This window comes from Candoia aspera, chromosome 6 (assembly GCF_035149785.1).
Source record: "Candoia aspera isolate rCanAsp1 chromosome 6, rCanAsp1.hap2, whole genome shotgun sequence".
NCBI lineage: Eukaryota > Metazoa > Chordata > Lepidosauria > Squamata > Boidae > Candoia > Candoia aspera.
The window spans coordinates 39267229-39288212 of record NC_086158.1 but is presented as its reverse complement, the minus strand read 5'-3'; the positions used below and the strand labels follow the sequence as shown (position 1 = coordinate 39288212).

The window sequence follows — 20984 nt, the reverse complement described above, 5'->3', positions numbered from 1 at the left end:
TCTCAGAACAAAGTACTGGCTACCTAGATAGAGTGCTTGGCTATGTTCTCCATATTCAGTTCATCTGGTAATGCACCAGACAGCAACCACACTATTGCAATTGAAGATCCTTTCTGAAAAATTGGAAGGCATAGAAGAATCAGCAAATAGTCTTCCATGGGTTGCCAGCAGTGTACCATCAACAAACAGAAGACCCTTATTAAGTTGAAAGCAATGAAAATTAGTTAGAAGTTGAGGCAGAATTTGATTTGACCAATCTTTTAAAATATGTGGGGTTGAAACCATGCTTCTTTATATTTAAGTCAAAAATTCTCTCACAGAGAAAGTTGCTGTGAGTGCATCTGCAGTACAGTGGTTGACAGATGTCATGCAGGTGACTATCAAGCACTTCTACCCATCCTAGTTGTGAATCCATCCAAAGTCATTCCCTTATTCTCATTATGTTATGTTCGTTATTTGTTTAAGATACAGTGGCTTTGCAACTCCACCTTTGAGACCTGTATTGCTGGCTTAAATGGTTAAGCAGCACTTTGCTTGAAATGGATGGCATAACTCAATATCCCTGTGATACATTAAATGTCCTTGTATACAGCAAATAGGTTCTGTATAAAAGGTCAGAGCCCAGGGTTCTCTATGTTGCCACTGTTGTTGTGAAAAAAATAATTGGCTCCAGTACAGCTTCTCTTTTGCCATGTAGCAACAATGGACTAGGACTCTTTTGATGACAGGAGCATGTTCACTGTTTTCCCTGTCACTGAGAACATTATGTTGGAAGGATACAGTGTCATTTTTCCCCCTGGCTTACATGCATAGGTTGCCTGCAGCTTCCAGTAACCATTTTGTACTTTCCCAAGACACTTTTGGAGGGAAGAGCTTCCATATTTATCTCTTCCTTTGGTTTTATGAGGGGGGTGGGGTTCAACGTGCTGCATTTAATTTGTAAAACCTTAAGGCATCCATTTCACTTCTTTAAAAAATCACATATATTTTCCCCTCCTTTGAGGGGAAAGGAAGAGCTAACATTTTTGCTTTATCACCTTTTAGTAATGTCATGAAAACAAGAACAGCTCTACCTGCAACCCTGGAAGGGTAAACATAAGTGCAGCATTGTCTGCAAAAAAGTTGCGCCTCCTACCCCCACCCCGTGTTGCAGCTGCCTTTCCTCTAGAAATTGTCTACCTTTAGTGTGCAAGATGCAGGATTTGTATGCAGAAAAAAAAATCCCAATAGAAATTTCCAAGTGCAAAGGCTAGGAACCTAAATCAGTTATTCAGTCCTACACAATAACAAGAAAGGATGTTTTTTGTATGCAAAAAGAACATGCAGTCCCTTCTGTGCCAATTGTAAGACTGATTCCATTCTGTTGCCATCAGGAGATTTTGTCTTAAGTTATGTAGTGCTGTCTCCAATTGTTAAGGATTTATAACAATCCTCAACTCCACCCTTTCCTTTTCAGGATCTGTGAATTTACCTGCAGCTGCACTAGGGATGCTCTTTGGAGGGTTCCTCATGAAGCGTTTTGGTTTCTCACTCAAAACCATCCCACGTTTCACCATTGTGGTGTTACTTTTCTCCACCCTTTGCTATCTTCCTCTCTTTTTTATGGGCTGCTCCTCGCAGAACGTGGCTGGAATTCATCTGTTCAGGTAATATGCTCTATTCTTCCTGCAGTATTCTGTGGAAGCTAGAACTCAGTGCCATAAGCTCTAAAATCATGGCACAGAGATTTCTCTTTATCTTGTATTCACAATCTCTCTTTGTCCTGGCCTTCTTCAGACCTTTATTTCATTGTCCTCCTTATCTAACAAATATGATAATTATGGTGATGAACCCTAACATGGATTCTTTAGCCCATGTTTTGTTGTGGTGGTTTTGTTGTTTTTGCTAGTTCACAGTGCTGACTTGTGAAGCCTACGTGTTGCTGAATCATTTTGTGCACCAAAAATATCTCCTTGGTTTTCCAAGGATGCTTTACGCATCTCTTTCCTGCATGTTATAGGGCTGTACCTCTAGCACTATATGTTGCTTGGGATGAACTTTTCTCAATAGAGTGCAAATTCAGACTACACATAATTAAGCTATGGAATTAGGTGGCAATTACCACTATTTTAGATGGCTTTAAAAGGAAAATGGGGAAAAGGTAGCTGCAACTGTTAGTTAGGATGGTGAAGTTGGTCTTCCCAATTCCAGGACATGATGGCAATTAATGCAAATTGCTTTGGGATAATCATGCAAGAGGGCTACTGTCCAAGTCTGCTCTGTGAATATCCCAGTATTCCCAGTGGTAAACCGGATATTGCTTCAGATGAATTTTTGGCCTGATTTAGTTGATGTCATGCACTGCCTACCGCAGAGTAAAACACAGACGCTGATTCCTAGGAGAGCAGGTTCTGGTTTATTTCATACGTAGTGTCAGTTGCGAAAAAAGCTGAGAGTGAGGGGAGCGCGCCGGTGCGGGGTTTAAATACCCCGCGCCGGTCAGCGCCCCCTCACCCTGGGTCACGTCACCCCCCCTTTGTCCTGCATGCTGTCTTGCCGGTAGGTGAAGGGTTGCGAGGCCCCATCTGGTGCCCCGGGATCGCCCATCATCGGTTTCCTCATTCAGCCGGTGATTGCTGTCAGCTGGGCGATCTCCGTTGCGCTCGTGCTAACGGCTTGGGTGTGCCTCGCGATCCGCCTAGCCTTTGTCTTTTCTTCCTTCTCTTTTGTGTTCTGATGGCTGCATCCTCTGGCTAGGGTCTGTGGCTTTTGTCATGCTTGTTATGCTTATCTTGAGCCCCTTCCTCTGCTTCCTCGTTATTGTCATGTGTGCCGTTGTGCTGATGTCTTCAGCTCAACGGCACTCATGACAGTTGAGCTGTTTTTATATTGTTTACTGCAAAAAGTTCCAAATTATTTTTTTTAAGTATTTGGAGGCATGAAAGCAATATCAATTTTCACTAACTCTCCATGCAAGAACTTGAGCATAGAGAAGCTGTAAAACGATGGAAGTCTTATTCATTCAAAAGATTGTAAACTCCTTCCCAGAAGAGTTTTAAGCAAATCCCAATATTCAATAAGCATTTCCCATGATATTTTAGAAAGATGAAAACTCACAGACAGAATACATGATCTGTGCTTATGATGAAAGTGGCTCTTAGTCTTTGAGAGAGCTTATGTGATGAATTTCATTGGTTCATACTGTAAAATCATTATAGGTCAAGGGTCATAATTTTGTGGGGATGAGGGGTGCAATTCAGAAAGTACGTTGAGCCAAGGTAAGAAAGTGGTCAGAGTAAAAACAAAACAATTTGATTTGACTTCATTTACATTTCTCTGTGTATTTAACAATATCTTCTTTCTGTCACATTAAAAATTATAACTGTCCATTTTTTGCAGCCTGGAAATTGTGCCCAAGGGTTTTGGAGGGCTGCATCATAAAACTCTGAGCCTTAGATTATGCACCTGTGTTGTAAGACCAGATTCATAGTACTAGTTTAGATAGCAGCTTTCAATATTTAACACAATGAATGTGATCCTGCCTTGAGAATGTACTTTGACCTTAGAAGCTTTCCCATTTTAATTACAGTACAGTCTCATTTTGGCATTTTTTTCCTTGGTTTCCACCTGATTTCTACTGAAAGGTTTATATCAGATAGATTATTTCAGGCATCAGATGCATTTCTATCCAAATGATCTGCATGTGTTTGCATATTTGCATGTGTAATAATAGTAAACGAATTAACTGAAAAACATCAGTGACACCTTCAGAGGGCAATAGGCCAAGGTTCAAGATGGCAAGAACCCAACAATAATAGTCTGGGAATCACCAGTGCACTCAAGAAAACATATTTCACTCATTTTGATTTCATGTTATTTCATCTTCTTTTTTCTGGCAGTACATCAAGTTCCCCAGAACAGGATCCATGTAACCATCAGTGCTCCTGCTCAAAGGATCTCTTCCATCCAGTCTGCGGAGATGATGGTGTGGAGTATCTCTCTCCCTGTCACGCTGGCTGTACTGGTTTCTTCTCTAATTCTTCAATCTCTGGAATTGTAAGAGCTTAAGGATGCAGAGGGGCTCTATTGGGTTGTTTATGGAGTTCAAATCTATCTAGTATGCACCGTGTAGACAGGATGGGAGTATGGCCAAGTCACTTGTGAGTAAGGAGGCCAATATGCCATATATTCTACATGAGCTGCAGATGCTTTTTTGTTAATGATAGTGTTTAGAGCAGGATTCATTGCTAAGTCTAAGAACATGTGCTTTCCATGTAGAGAATCCCAATTTTAATTCTGAGTATTTTCATTAAAAAAGATACTTCTCAGGAAAAAGAATGTGAAGAAATACTGCCATTCAAAATAAATAATAAAGACTATATGAATTGGTGATCCAATAGCATGTAAGATGGCTTAACTAGTAGTATCAAGAGAAACCTAGCTTTTTATTGTCTCCCAGGTTCAAGATGAGTCCTGTCCAACTTCTTTTTTTTTTCCAAATAATTTTATTAAGAATTATAAATTAAAAGAATAAAAGTCAATACAAACTACAAAAACTACAAACAAAAAAAGGGAGGGGGAGGGAGTGTAGAAAAGAAAAAAGAAAGAAAAAAAGAAATAGCTTCCCCCTTCAACCCAGCAGGTAAAAACAATTGTAGTATAGATGGTCCTCGCTCAATGACAGTTCAAAGTTACAGCAGCCTTGGAAGTGGTGCTTTATGGCCTGTAAAGCACTTCTGGCCATCGTGAAACATTGTACCACTCTGCCGTGGTCACATGACCACATTTCTGGTGCTCAGCAACCGGCTCACATTTACGACCAGATACCAAGCGCCCCAGTCATGTGATCACCATTTGCAATCTTCTCTGCCAGCTTCCCCAGAAAGTCAATGGGGAAGCCGGCAAGGAAGGTTGTGAGGGGAGGGGAAACCCTTCATGGAGCCGCAGGAACAAAGTTCAAATCCTGAAAATTTCTGCTTCGTTCCTCCAGCCCCACCAAGGATTTCCCCTCCATGCAGAGGGGAGGGGAATCCCTTTGGCAGGCAGCTCTTTCGCTCTGCTTAGCAGAGACCCTGGAGATTGCTTAATAATTGCATCTGGGAGTTCTGGGATTGTGGTCGTTGAGCAAAGAATTCATGTGGGCGTCTCACTTAATGACCAATTCGCTCAATGACTGAGATTCCGGTCCCAATTATGGTTGATAATCAAGGATTACCTGTACCTTATCACCGTCTGTAAATAAAAAATAATCTCTCTTCTTCACATAGCTCATCTCTTAGATTAAAAAAACAAAACAAAATCCAAACACTTCATCAATCATTCTTTGTCAGCAAAAGTCCAGTAAGGGCAATCAGATATAACTATTTTCCTCTTTTAGCCCTGGTCAAACAAACAAACCTTATAAACCTTCCCTGAACTTTTAAAATTATTCTTTAACCCCTTCCAAAAAAAGTCCCAGAGGTAGTTTGCTGGTCATCTGTGTATCAGGCAAAAATCGTTCAAAACTTTAACAGATTTCTTTTGTATGTCCATTAGGTAAAGTTTATCCTTTTGTTTGTCACTTCTAAAAAAGTAATCAGTAAATTAAAAATTGTAAATATGTTTTTTGTCCATATATTTAATCATTTCTTCCTTCTTTCACATTAAAAATTACAGTATATAACAACTTTTAGATAGTTATAGGCCTGAGACCACAGATTGTATGTTGGTGTGCTAAACGGCCTTCTTATAATACCTGCTGTTTACCACTGGATTTTCACATGTACTTCAAAAGGTGCAGAATTCTAAGTTAGCTTTGGAAGCCCTGCTTTACATTCAGAATTGTTTTTTGTGGCCAAGGTTAAGTGTTTAAGATGCAGTATCAAGATGCACTGTACTTTTTAATTTATTAATCTACTTGTGTGATTGTAATAATTTATTAATTCCTGCTCTAAACTTTCAGATACTGAACCACAAATGTAATATCAGTATATAATTTTAAATGTGATGGGTACAATGTCCATAATACTACAATAGTACTACAACAGAATTCCATGCTGTCCTTTTTTCCTTCAAACGTGTCTCTCAGCAGTCAAACAGCAAATCTACCTTGGCCATGAAGAGATTAAGCCACAGACTACTGGGAGCTGATTTATATTGTATCAAACTGTTTGCTCATCTCAGTGTTGTAGATTCTGACCAGTTGGGTATTTAGGTCAGAGGTTTTCTCAACATTTGGTACCTATCCTTTTAACTAGAAAGGCCAGGGACTGAAGCTGGGAACTTCTGATTTCAAAACATATGCTCTACTATTGAGCTATGGTCCCACCTTAAAGTGAATTGATTTCCTGAAATTGATTTCCCTTCTGCTCTTTCAACAAGATCTACACAAACTGCTCCTGTATCTCCACCAAGAATGGACAGTCCTCAGCAAAGACCGGATCTTGCCCTGTTAGCTGTGCCCATCTGTTGCTGCCTGTTATATTCATCATCTCATTTGCTGCATTTATTGCTTGCCTATCTCACAACCCTCTCTACATGATGGTATTACGGTAAGAAAGGGCTAGGGCCATAGTGGATGATCCCATGCAATATATCTGTCATTTGCAGGCATCATTGGCTTTTATATGTAACACTGATGATGTTACATTGTAATTTCTATTATTCCTGACTATTATCCATCCTGGCTAGGAATTTGGAGTTCAACAATACCTGGAAAGCTACATGTTGCCTATTTCTATTTTAGTAGAATTACATTTCTTCTGTAATAAACATAAATGCCAACTGTAGCCTAGCAACATGGAGTAAATTAAAATAAATTCTAAAATCTTGCGTTAATATGCTTTCATATGGCCTTTCCCAAACTGTGTGCTCTATTAATATGTGGACCAACTTCCAAAATTTGTCAGCCAGTTAACTATTGCTGAATATCCTGGAATTGAAGTCTAACCATCAGCCGGGCACCCAGGTGGAGGAAGACTTTTTAAATGCCTCCTAAAAGTAAGACAGATTAGGTTTCATCTGGTCTCATATGCAAAGTATAGAATTTATGGAGTGCTACCACCAAAAAGGTTCTGCTTTATATATTAATAGGCTCTTCTCAGTTTTAATCCTCTTTTTATGTAACTAATCCACTATGGCCATCCACAATAATTCACAATCATCATCAAGCTTCTTAGCTTTTCCCAGAGCAGGAACAAATCATTGATCCCCATATCTTGCTTTCTGATATATATTTTATTTTGATTGTAAACAGAGTGGTGTCCTATGATGAAAAGTCTTTTGCTATTGGAGTCCAGTTCCTATTGATGAGATTACTAGGTGAGTGTCAGCCTGAGTCTGCCATCCTAAAGATATTTATAAAGCAATAACCTACACTGAACATAGTGGGAATTTACTTCTGAGTAAACATGCAAAGGTGTTGGTAATACTCAGTAACTCTATTTGAAGGTGTTTATCAGAAATATGTAGTTCACATGATCATTCCAGGTTAGTTGAACTAAGGTTTTAAAAAAGGAAAAAAAACCCCACTACAGTAGTTATATCTGCCTTTTTTCCAAGGAGAATTTTTAAAAATGAGGATTGAAGGACTTCTGCCCGCCAGATGTTTTTGGGTTCCATTGACTCATGGAATCAAAATTAAAGCATTCCAAACAGATGGTTGGCTAGCCATATGCTTGCATGTATCAGGTAAAAGGGAGTTCTCTGGATAATTTATTCCATGATTGAACTGTGTCTAGTGTTAGGAAATCAGCCACAGTCCACAGGGCTGAATAGAACTAGAATGTGATAGCAGAAATTTCATATTCCTGTTTTAAGACATCACATTTAGTTCAGAACAGGGACCTGTCATTCTCCAAATGTTGTTGGGTTGTACCTTCCTTCAAATACAATGTTATTGTAAGGTTGGGTAGCCTTATAAATTTAATTAATTAAATACAATTGTCTAGCTTAGCAGTCAGGATGATGACAGTTGGAGTCCAGCAACATTTAGATAACTCTTCCCCTCCCCCCATCTCACACACACATAATTATTTCTACCTAGGACAACAGTTACCAAGGGAATCCTTAAGTAATTTCTCCTTTCCTTTGCTATGCTAAATATAATGCTGAGGTAGGATTGGTAATAAAGGACCCAAAGGACTTGATGAAAACTGTGTTCTGAATGGAGAAGATGACGACTCAGGGACTCATTGGCTAGATGTACACACTGCACTTAGCTGTGATAAGGTTTCTTTTTTTAATATTTTATTTGCCTTTAATCTACCAATAAAAGGGAGGAAAGTAGCTAACCACAAAAGTTTTAAGAAACAACAACACAAAAAGAATAACACAAAAATTGAAACATAGATGTTGTCAGGACCGGACCAAGAAACGACGCTGAGTCAGTGCATTCCAACTCTAGTTCTTTATTGTTCTCATTGAATAAAATCTTGCCAGACTAAGGCTGTCTTAACTAACCTACTGGGAAATAACCCAGGAGAGTCTAGGGCAGGGCTACCCTGACTCTCTCTGACCCCCTGCCAAGGCTTTCCAAACTGTGAGTCCTCTTATCAGCTTGGAATGCATTTACTTCTTCCTGGGAATCAGCAGTAGCACCAAATTCCACCACATCACTCCCTCCTTCAGGAACACATTCCATTACAGACGTTATAATAAACTCAAGTTTTAAACAACAAATTAAATTTTGATCACACAAAATCATACTGATAATATTTTATCAGTATGATAATATTATTAGTATTGGTAAATACTATATGCATAATATTGGTAAAAAGCCTATTCATATGCAAAGGCATACTTCCAAGGATTTAAATCAGGTGCAATTAATATTAAATACATCATTCTTCATATTTCAATAAATTTCACACTTATGCAGTGTAATTTAACATCACATTTACAAATTAGGTCTTATTTCTTTTTCCAGCACTCTGTTATCAGCTTTATGCAGTATTAAACCAATAAGCACAAAATGAGTCAGTCCCCCTTCCAAAGCATTCACTTCAACAATACAGAAGTTGAAGCTCTTGCTACACATTTTCTGTAGTGTCCAGTAAACACAAAAAGAATCTTACATTTTATGTAAGAATCTGACCATTATAGCTGAGTCAGCAAGCTGTTGGCAGAGTGCTGGAAAGCATTTGGCCCAGGAGAGATCAGAAAAGTCACACACCAGGCATTTCTATAAAAATAAATTTATTTACAGAAAGCACAAAAACATATTTACAGGCTTGTGCATTCTCACAGGCTCTCAGAGAGGAGAGAGCTCTCTCAGAGAGCTATTTACTGGCTGCAAGGCTAAAAGAAAAAGTAAGTAACAAGCAAGCTGCCCTCCCTTCAGGCAATGCAACTATTAACACCTAAACTGAGGACAATTAAATTTGACCTCTTCACCTGGCCAGAATGATTAGTTACCATAGTAACCTTAATCTCTGTAGCAGAAAACAATATACCAACACAAGCCATGGCATAAAATCATGGTTGAGCACAATAACACAATAAACATGGTTGAACACAATAACCCTAACCCAACCACTGATGCTCTTTAGAGCGTTCAGTTGGGATGAGCAGAATAAAGTTTGCTGAGGCACCTTTATTATGAAGGTTGACATAAACCTGCCCAGTGTCCACAGGTTGCTTAACCCCTGATGGAGGTTAGATGGGTGTGCAGCTGAGTCCCTTAAACTAGATAACATGTCTGACAAAGCTGTGCTGTTTCTATGTCCATTGTTATGCTTCATCTTCCAGGGAGATCAGTTTGTTACTAACTTCTGCAAATAATGATGTTGTTAAAATTTGTAATTGTCATCTGGCAGGTAGGACTGGACTCAGTTAGGCAAGCTCACAAGAATCCAAAAGTTCCTGATAGGTAATCTTTATTATAGAAAAGTTTATTATAGTAAATGTTACTATAGAAAAGTTTTAATCCATAAAAATGAATTTCAGCTACTAGAATGGTTTAAGCATAAACCCTATTTATGAGAGCAATTAAACAGTGGAACAGCCTGCCCCCGGAGTCATAGGTGCCCCATCACTAGAGGTTTTCAAACAAAGGTTGGACAGCCATTTGTCTAGGATGGCCTGAGAATTCCTGCCCTGGGCAGGGATTTGGACTAGAGGACCTCCAGTGGTTCTTTCCAACCCTATGATTCTGGGATTCAGTATTCAAACCCATTTGCACCTCTTTCTTTCGCTCACCTATGTAATGGACTACGTGCCCTCTGCTTTGGGAAGAGTGAGCTCATGTTTTCATATTTCCCATATTTCTTTACTTACCTACCTACCTACCTACCAAATTTCTAGGCTGCCCAGTTCCATATGTGAACAATAAAATCAAAAATAAAACCCAGTGTCATTCAGAAAGAACAGTAACCAATTCTCTGCCCCACTAGCAGAGATAAAAATAGACAAAAAGGTTTCCCAATCACCCTACTCCAAGGCCTTGGTGAGGCGTTGTGTTTTTATTGCTATTTTAAAGACTGGTAAGGTGGGTCATGCAAATCTCTAGGGGGATGCAATTCCAGAGGGCAGATTCCACAACAGAGAAGGCCCATCTCCCAGGTCCACCTGGAAGACATTGCTTGATAAACAGGACCAGGAATGAGCCAGCTCTGTCAGTTCGTACAGAGTGGGCAGAAACCCTGGGAGACAGACAGTTCCTCAAATAAGTAGACCCTATACCATATAGGGCTATAAAGGTGACAATCAGCACATTTAGAAAATGGTCTTAACTATTATGACGTTGCCCTTCAACTGTGTAATACAGTAATTATCCTTTAACATGAACTTTCAAGTCCACAATACTCAATTTCAATACAAATTACATGCCACATAACTTTAAAATTCTGCTCTAATCCTAATTTTAATTAATTCAACAGCTCTGTTAAGGTACCTGAAATAACAGCTTCCTGAGCAATAGTGGGAGAGAGAGTTAAGAACTCTGGAAAATGTAATTTTTCTAGCTTTCTAAGTCCTTATACTTGGGGAAGAGTACATTTCCCAGGATCTCTAGAATGTAGGACACTGCATTCTCATTCAAGCATCAGGAAGGGGGTGGGAGTCAGACAGAAAAAGTAGAGGGATTTATGGCCCATTATGCTTCCAAATATTTAACTAAATATGCAGTGTAATTTACATTTTGCTACTGGATTTGGGGGAATTTTTACTGTTCTGTTTTACTGTAATTTCAGATCAAAATAGAGGAAGGTATTTAAAAAGTGTGATCTTTCATATCCTTGAAAATGCAATATGAACTGTTATATTAAATTAATTGTAATCTGGATCCAATCTTGGTTCAGATGATAACTTGATTTTCTTTTCCTTGGAAGAGATAAACGATTTCAGTCAGACTTGGCCCTTTGGGTCTTTTGTGAATGTGAAAAATGTGTAACATGTTGTTTGCCTGGAGTGTGAAGTGCTAGGTTTTCTTTTTTCCTTTCCAAGCCTGGTTGCCAGCTCCTACCTTCTTTGGCATCCTCATTGACTCCTCCTGCATATGGTGGAAGAAAGACTGCAGCAATAGGAGTGGATCCTGCCATTACTATAACAATAGCTTCTTCCGCAGCAGGTAACCCTTTTCTTTCTTGAGATGGGAATAGTGCTAGTTCTTTGAATTAGATGAGGGCTTTTCTTACCTGTGGTAGAAAGAAAAAGCTGATGGATTGCTTGCCTTCTATAAATCTTATCATTAAACCAGTATTTTTTGGGCCCTCCAAGGTATCAGTTAATAAATTATTATTATTATTCCTATTAATCCAAACATAAGCTCATATCAATCTTGCAGCATACATTAATCTGACTGAGTAACTTGCCCAACATTTTCTGTATTGTGCTTAGCAATCAGAGTGCAAGTCTGCTGCACTAAAATCACTTTTAAGCCATGCAAACTAGAAGTAAAATTAATAATTACAAAGCTTAAAGCAGTAGCAGGAACAAAGGTGTGAACAAAGGTGGCTGATGCCTGGATCTGCTTGGCTCTTCTTCTCATGCTTAAGCCCCATGCTTTGATTGCTGCTGTATTTATGCATCTGAATGGGCTGAATGTGAAGGCTGTTGTTGTTGTTGTTGTTTAATTCACTTAAGAGGTAGTATATTTATTGTTTTGTTGGTTGTTTTGGGGAGACTGAATTATTTGAGCTCCTGCAGCCTAGTGTGTGAATGTCTTGGCATTCCTTTATAACAGCTTAGGGTTGTTGTTGTTGTTGTTGTTTGAGACAATCTTTCAAGAAAACTTGTTTTGACTTGACTTTTGAGGAGGATGGGAATGCCCAGGAATTCCCCCCTCCCACTTTCTCAGAACTTTTGCCATCATCCCTGTTCTGTAAGCACAATCTCCTTATATCACTCTTCACAGGACCCCCATCCTAATGCAAAAGGCTAGTGCCTTCTCAAAGATACTACCTTTTTCACTTATTTGTAAACACATTTGTGCAGGCTTCAAAGGAAATTTAGGAACTGCCATTGTAGTGTAATTGGTAACGTATTTGACTGAGTCTGGGGAGACCCACATTCATGTTCCTACATGAAGTTAGAGTTCACTAGGTGACATTAGTCAGTCATTCTCCCTGACTCAAAATATCTGACAGGGTTATTGAATAAAATGAGAGAAGACCACCCCTCCCCCTTGCATGACTTTGAAATAAATTGGCTTTTTGTGGAAATGTTTGTATATTGAAGGCTATAAGAAAGTACTGTGCATTATGAAAGTTAATTAGCTGTGGCTATTCACCTCTTGAAGGGGAAGAGAAATTATTTCCAAGACAGGCCCTTTACGGATGCTGGGAAAGTAGACTCCCAAAAGTTTAATTTGGAGGATGAGGGCTCCCTCCCCTTGATCTCAGGCTTCCTGCCATCATCATGGGAGGTAAGCTCCTGCAGGGCACAGCACTTACAAGCACACATTTTAAAGAAGGACCTCAACAGAGAGTCTGACTAACACAAATAGACCAGAAGAGATGGAATGCATCTTTCCAGGGAATCCCCAGTAATCTGTTCCATGAAGTCTGGCTCAAGAGCAGGAACACATATCCTTTTTACCCTTGACTCACACCTGCTACTGGCTAGGTGAAGTTAAGAACACATGTTTGGCTGCTAATACATTAGCACAGTTTCCTCATTGGGATGCAGATGTCTTGGGCTTTCCTTCACTGAATCCATCTCACCAAACAAGGCTCCAGCAACTCCAGAATTGGTAAAACCTTGAGACTTTAATCAGCAATACAGGAACTCTTGGCAATGTCACTTTGGCATCTCTTACCACATTCTCCAATGGCTATTCTGTTGGTGCCTCAGGAGATTCACCTCAGAAGGAGTCTCAGATATTTCCTAGCATTCCAGCCATGGGAGTGAATTAAGCATCCATAGAGTACAGCCTCAGGCAAGACCCTGATTTTCAGCTTGTTCCCTCATTCCTCCTCCCAAGGAACAACTGGGAGGTGGAGGTGATTTCCCTTCCTAGACTAGAGCAGTTGCCAGGGCTAACTGATAGGAGAAGAAATAGCTGTGCACAGTTCAACAGCTACTCAGGATGTAGGAACTTGAGTCTGAGCCATCTGTAGGAGGCTTCTCCAACTTGCTGCTTCCAGATGGGACATAAACTGTCAGAAATTTAAAGCTTGCAGTTCCAACACCTAGGAGGGCCAGTTTGTACATAATGGAAGATGGAGCCCAGTACACTTGGTGGTTGGGAAGACTGCTGTATGGATTCAAGGAGAGAAGGAGTTTTGTCTTAAAATGAGAATAAAAGGAAAACCAGTCTGGGGCAGGCATATTCCTGCCTTTTAAAAAATCATTAATTTGGCTTGCACATCTTACGACTCACAGACAGCAGAAAATATTTGGGCACACTGAATTACATACTAACCCTATCTGCCATGATAGGAACTGCTCCACGTGAGTAATTATGAACTCCTCACTTGTAAGCTATTGCTGTTATCTTATGACTTCAATCCTTTTTCTTTTTAAAAAATAATATGGCTAGGAGTTTTCTGCAAGCTCAGTACAGCTTGAGCCTGGAAGACTTGTTAATACCAGCCAGGTGTTACATTCCAGTTCATAAGATGATTGAAAAATTACTATTTATCTCCACCTCTTTTTTATTCTCCAGAAGAAATATTACAACACTTTTGGGGAAACTATTGGAAGGAAACTATTTTCTTGTCCCTGAAAGAGGATCTTCCCCCACTGCTAATGCCTCCTTTTCTTGCCAAGATCAAAACTCACATCCAAATCTGGAATTTACATTTTTATAGAAACCTAAAGATTCCTGAAGTTCATATTTCTGCATTCAAAACTGACTTCAATCGTTTTGGAAGTGTTCAGAGCTTAAAACAGAGCATTTTGAAACACTTAAAAATGATTGAAACAGCCAATTTCAAGAGTGAAACATTTGCTTTGCACTCAGGCAACTGTTCTAGGTTCAAAATGAGTTGTTTCAAATTCAGCATTATTTAGTTTATGATGGTTTGCAAACCACTCATTTTTTTCTCAGTAGTCATTCAACTAAATCTTGTTATTGTAGCCATACAAATTCTATATGTTTCATTCCAAAATAAATTCATTCTCTCTCTCTCTCCCCCCCCCCCCACCCAGGTATTTGGGCCTCCAGGTTGGCTACAAAATTATTGGCATCCTGCTATTATCTTTTATCAGCTGGAAGCTGACCAAGAACAAGGAATACAATGTGCAAGATAAAGCTGCTGCCCTAGTGTAGCTCTGCACTACAAGACCAGCTTGAAGCATCATTTTGTATCATGGTTGTATTTACTTAACTTGGCCTTTGTGCCTTTCTTTTTTATAATATGTTTTTTTAACAATACAGGCACCATTTCATATTAGCAGCCGAACTTTAACTCCTACATGACCTGTTTCTGCTGCATATAGTCCAGCCAAATGAACATGTTTGTGTTGGGGAATGAAGGAGTCAAACATCCACTCAGTATTAAAAGAGATTACACAGCCAACTCATCTCACTGAGAGGAATTGAAATGAAAACATCCACAGCCAGCAAAAGGGAGCCCCCAAGCTACAGCGGTTGAAGCACTTCAGGACTGGGCAAGAGATGGATCTCTCCCATCCTGCAGACAGACAGTTGGAAGGAAGCAACCAGTTCTCTTGATTTTATGTCAAAACAATGGAAATGGCAAGTGAAAGCTGTTACGGTTAAAAGAACCCTATGAGTCGCTTAGAAGTTGCTAAGGGGGAAGCATTCCAGTTTGGCTCTGGGTCTTGGACTGTTCAACTCAATCAACTTTGTTGCATTATCCAGACATGGCCAAGGGAGGGAACTAAGGGAGAAGCAAATTATAACTCCACTCAATCTGCTCCCTCTCTGCCTTTTCTTCTTCCTTGTCCTTTACTATACAGGCCAGAGTGGATATAAATGCCACTCAGTGTATATAAAGTTGATTGTTGTGACATGCTGACATTTAAATAAAAAACATTTTTCTAGTTTGTTCTTTTTTTTTACTGACAGATTTTGAAGAAACCACTTTGCCAATATTTTCCCTGCTTTTAAGCCTCCCTGTTGCTATAGGCATATTGTGTTTGACTTTGGGATTATTTAATATGGTACTAATCCAAATTTTCATTCTGTGAATCTTGTTAGTAATGCAACAGCTTTTAATTACAGTAACAAAAATATATGACTTTTCATCAAGAAATAATTCATTTCTTATGTTACTTTCTTTTTAACTAGAAAGTGTATCTCATTATTTGGGTCTTTCCCTAACTCCCTAAAAAAGAAAAGTACTTGGGGGTACAGAGAGAGAAAATCTGTTGAGTTTCTTAAATCTAAAACAAACCACTAAATATGTTATTTAGCTGATGACGAATTAGGTATGTTAAAATTTGACCCACATAATCAAAGGTGGCACTTCTACTTTTTATCTCATGGGTCTCTATTCTGCTCAGGGACACTAAAGAGAAAGATGCAAATGAACGACTGGATCAATAAATTGATTATGAAGCATGCCTTAAGGAGAGAGATACACTGTGGTAAACAACTGTGTGCATGTGTTTATATAATTATAAAGTTAGAAGGACTTATAGGCCATCTTGTCCAATTTCCGGGATTACTGTGTGGCACCTTCAAACCATTTTTTAAGCATCTGCATAAAAGAATAAAAACCTACCGCAAGGAAATGTTGTACCACCACCTAGTGGCACATTGATTCATGACAGACATATTTTGTTATGCTTAACGTTCTCAGAGTTTCTTTTTTGTATACTGTATGCCAAGGCTGAGCGATGGAGCAATTTAAAGTATAGCTGCTTTTGTTTATTTCCAGTTTCACTAACAGTATGAAGATGAAATACATATTGTAAACAAAGCCAGTGAAAGAAAAGCACCTGAGCCATTTTAACTTGCAAGGCATAAGAAGGTGTGATTTAAGTGCTGGGTTGGCAGTGGGAGTAATGGTGCTTAAACATTACTTGCTTTTCAGTTGTACCCAAACTCCCCCCTTTTCCTAGTTTCTACCAAGTTTAACATTTATTTGAGAACCCAATGATGGCAAAATAAAATAGTACAAATTGAACAGGAAGATGGTTTGGAGAGTTATCTGTATTTGTATGTTCAAGTACACCATTCCTTCTGCTGCCATTGTAAACACACACATGTACAACATACACTTTTGATACACATAATAAATTTGTTTTAAAAGCAAAGGAACTGGGTAGTTACTTATTGCATGTCGTAGATGGTTGCAAAATCCACACATTTAAAAACAGTAAAGGAACTTTTGACATTTGAGGGGAAGTTAAATAATAACCAATGTAATAAAGAATATGGAACTACTGACAATTTGCCACATTTTGGGGTTCCTAAAACTGGCACCTAAAGCACTATTTCAGCTACTGCTTATAATAATTCTAGCATTACACACTTAGCTCAGTCTTCTGCACTCTTACGGCATGCCTAAATCATATTTTAAAAAAGCAAACCAGTTTTACTGAAGATAGGAGTACAAGAATATGTTTCTTGCAACTGGATTGTGACAAGTGCAGCAAATAGCTTGAACTGCAGATTTTAGAGGATTGGGGAACTGAAATTATAAAATTATGAGGTCTAAATTCTAGTAGTTCTAAATTCAGATCATTGGAAGATTCCAGATGGATTTCAGTGAGCAGAAATTAAGAGAGTGCTACGTCAGAGAAGAAAGTTGCAACTAAACCTTGTTGCTGTACAAGTAAATATGAGATGTGACTAAAAGGCCTGCAATGCTCCTTCCCTTTCTCTATATAGAAGCCCACTGGATTGGCAGATGTATCTTAATTTAGTCCAAGATAACAGCATCCCTGCATCCATGTAGGTTAAATTGTGTTGTATAACATAATTCTATATTTTTCATGTCTTCCTACTGTTCCTCTAAGTCAGGGATCCCCAACCCCCGGGCCCTGGACCCGTACAAGTCCGTGGCCTGTTAGGAACCAGGCTGCACAGCAGGAGGTGAGCGGTGGGCGAGCAAGTGAATTTACAGCCTGAGCATTTACAGCCGCTCCCCATTGCTTGCATTATTGCCTGAGCTTTGCCTCCTGTCAGAGAAAGCAAGCCCATTGGCTGCTATCTCCAAACAGCATGAAGAAAAAATAATAAAAGAAAAAGAGGAAGCACTTGAATCATCCCGAAACCATCCCCCCACTCCCCGGTCCGTGGAAAAATCGTCTTCCACAAAACCGGTCCTTGGTGCCAAAAAGGTTGGGAACCATGCTTTAAGTGTTTGCTGTCTGAGAGCAGGTAATTTGATTATACTGCAATCCCTCTCCATCACTTTAACATACAACAGCCCCCCCCCCCAGCTTTATACAACTGTAAATCATATTTTACGGATTGTAGTGTGAGGAACAGGAAATCTGAGTCCAGAAGATGGAGGGAGGGAGGGAGGGATGGAAAAGAGAAGAGGAGAAAGAATAAGAATAAGAATGGGGTGATGAAAGAGAGTGAAAGGGGAAAGTCAGGGGTTGAAACTAAATGGGTAGGGGAAAGCTCTTGGCCACTGGTTCATTCAGAATTATGGACTGCCTCCATCTTCAGTGGCCCCCAAACCAGTCTACAACATCCATGATTCCATTACCAGAGGGGTGGGTGGGTTGTGATATATATCCAGCATATTTTTCCTGTTCCAGTGAGTATTTCAGAGGGAGCTAATAAAACTGCAGGTGACAAATCTGTATGGAAGTGTCTGTAGCATCAAGATAAGAGGCCGTCTGCTCAGTAAGGTGCTTCGTTAACTTTCTTCAATGTTCTCCTGATAACTGCGCCATTCGCTGTTCAGCAGAGCCATTTTTATCTCATCGATAACCAAAAAGTAACTGAAATAAACTGCCAGCTCAGCAAAGAAATCTTAGTTCAGCTGATTAAGGGGAAGACTTTCATTTGATCTAGCCCCTGGGGGAGCAGCTTCAGGAGTTTGTTGCAAGCAGGCAGTGACATTTCTCATTCCCAAACTTGGCAAATGCTAGAAGTTGAGAGGGGGGTCACACTGAGCAATAGAATTCCAATGTGACCTGTGAGGAAGTCATCTCCTGGGAGACAAACCTGTGTCTTTCTCTAATACACTCCAATACAAGTGGTGCGTGGGTGACATCACAGCAGAGCATGATGCTTTTTCCTGCAAAGAATAGCACAATCAGAAGCTCACAACCTGAGACCTCAAGGTATCATGTGGGTCCAAAGAAACTTCCAAAAGTTGTTCCCAAATTATAACTCTTTAATGTGCCATAAAGGAAGAATTATTAAATACATGTCTGGAATCATACAAATTATATTTAACTTAAATTAGAAATATGAAATGAAATGAAATACAATTTAGTTTTTGTCCTAGCTCCATCCCACATTTCTTTAGAGCAGCCTTTCTCAACCTTTTGACCCTGGAGGAACCCTTGAAATATTTTTCAGGCCTTGGGGAATCCCTGCACATTCAGGCTCAAATACAGGCCACAAGTTAAAAAATTATTGTTTCATGTGTAGGCCTGTATGTACAGTATACATTAACAATGTTCTTAAACTAAAAATAAAGAATGAAACTTACCTCACTGATGTGAAGTTGCCCAGATTTGAAGTAATTTTTTAAATAAATTGTGATCTCCCAGGGAACCCCTAGTGACCACTTGTGGAACCCTAGGGCTCCATGGAACCCCAGTTGAGAAACTTTGCTTTAGAGTATGGTTCCCCCATCATACCACTTAACAGGCAAGTGTGGTCCTCCAACTAGGAAAAGTTCATATCTCATCTAATTTCTCTAGATGTCATGCCATCAAAAGCCTGCTTTTGGCAGAGGGCAGGCAGGTAGGGGTAGGGGGGAAGTGAGGTCAGTTCTGTCACATGCAAACAATGGGCCAAGGAAAATCAGTGTGAAAGAAGGCAACTTGAAGAAGCTTAGCAAGAGGGAAACAGAAAATGCATCTATGTGATTGCTAGTAGTGTAGTAAACTAATAGTATACATACCATGCAAGAGGCTGGGAATTAATGGCCTCCATATTTCTTGGAAGTTCTTACATGTTTAGTTGTACCCACTCCTGGTCACCTGGCTGTGCTACTCACAGAGTGACTTTGGGCCAGTCACTCTCTCTCAGCCCAACCCACCTCACAGGGTGGTGGTTGTGGGAAAAAGAGGAGGAGGAAGGAGTACGAGGTATGTTCCCTGTCTTGAGTTACTTATAAAGTAATAAAGGCAGGATTTTAAAAAATGTTTTAAAAATGATTGGGAAGCGTGTCAGATTGTTCACACCTTGGACTTACCTTGGCAGTGGCCAATTTAAGGGGGAAAATATTTTAAAATCAAAACAGCTAAGGATGATTTAAGGCTGCCCCAGGTGCAGATGGGCAAGATGAAGGCAACTTCATAACAACACATCACAAAAAATATGTTGCCAGGGCAGGTCTGTGCTGTGGTTAGGTGCCACTGTAGACTTTTTGACTCCTACTGGGTTTTTCTTTCAGACTTTGTGAGACACTGGCATTCTTCACATCCAAACAGCAGAGTTTTGTCTCTTGAGCGTCACAGAAACTTTTTTAGCTAGACATTTGTAAAGAACTGGTTAAGCTAGCTTGTCTAAATTTGTTTGTATTTACTTGCCTCTGTATGATTTTTTTGAGAATGGCTGCTCTCCCACCCCATGAGCGCTCAGTACTGTTATATATCTTTGCTGCAAAGCAAGTGAAATAAAATCAAAGAGACACAAACATTTAGCCAATATCTCATTTCCTACGGCTATTATTTCCAGGTGCACTCAGTTGATGCTTATGTTTTTTAAACATCCAGAATAACACATTTCACAGTCCTATTCTCTCAGATACTCTAATGACTCCAAATAATTTAAGCTAGAGAAATTTGTATCCCCAGTTAGTTGGCAATTCTGCCCAGAGCTGATAGGGATTAGAATTCAGCTAGATGGGTCTGAATTAATATTTGAATTAGATGGCTTTTTGAAAAACATAGGCTACTACAATCTTTGCAGGCCAGGACTTCAATTTGATTTACTCATCCTCCCATCAGGCTACCATCAGCCTCCTTAGAAATCTTGACCATCTAGGACCAGCTTCTAACTCATAATTAGCCTACATACTAATAGGTTGGGTTTGCACAACAAGAGAAGGAATAATCTGTGGTTCAGAGCAATGTGGAAACTCACCCATCCTCTTAGCATCTTATACAAACAAGACCATCATGATAAGCTTATATGGCTTATTTGTTTGGGCATAGCATGCTATCCAAACCATTAGAATTGTGTTAAAAATGAGCTGGTGATTTTAACTAGGATACACATGAATATGAGAGCAATATTCGTAGGAGTGCAAAAAACTGTGGTCCATGAACAACACACAACCCATCATGCTCTTGAAGTGAATTGCCATACCCCCATAACCCACCACTTCTCCCTCCACTTATTGACATGTTTTTCACTGCCTGACCTTCCCTGAGTTTGCCTATGTTCTTTTCTCACTTTATCTGTTTTCCCTTTCTTCTCCCTTTCTACTACTCTGCTGCTTCCCTACCTGTTCCCTGTTCTCCTTTATCTTCCTTGT

The 20984-nt window shown here is 39.5% G+C and overlaps 1 protein-coding gene and 1 long non-coding RNA gene across 2 annotated transcripts in view; both read left to right on the top strand.

Annotated features, from left to right (window-relative positions):
• The window catches only part of SLCO2A1 (solute carrier organic anion transporter family member 2A1), an 80612-nt gene extending 63989 nt beyond the window's left edge, over positions 1-16623 (top strand). Inside the window, exons 9-14 of the mRNA XM_063306796.1 lie at positions 1457-1646; positions 3879-4035; positions 6340-6509; positions 7214-7278; positions 11401-11524; positions 14548-16623. Of these exons, the coding sequence (XP_063162866.1) occupies positions 1457-1646; positions 3879-4035; positions 6340-6509; positions 7214-7278; positions 11401-11524; positions 14548-14668 (827 nt within the window). The 3' untranslated portion in view covers positions 14669-16623. The remainder of the gene's footprint in view (positions 1-1456; positions 1647-3878; positions 4036-6339; positions 6510-7213; positions 7279-11400; positions 11525-14547) is intronic.
• Positions 16624-17132: 509 nt separating this feature from the next.
• Positions 17133-20141, top strand: LOC134499454 (uncharacterized). Its single transcript, XR_010068146.1, has 2 exons — positions 17133-17267; positions 19899-20141. It is a non-coding gene; the product is annotated as an uncharacterized LOC134499454 (long non-coding RNA).
• The last annotated feature ends 843 nt before the right edge of the window (positions 20142-20984 follow it).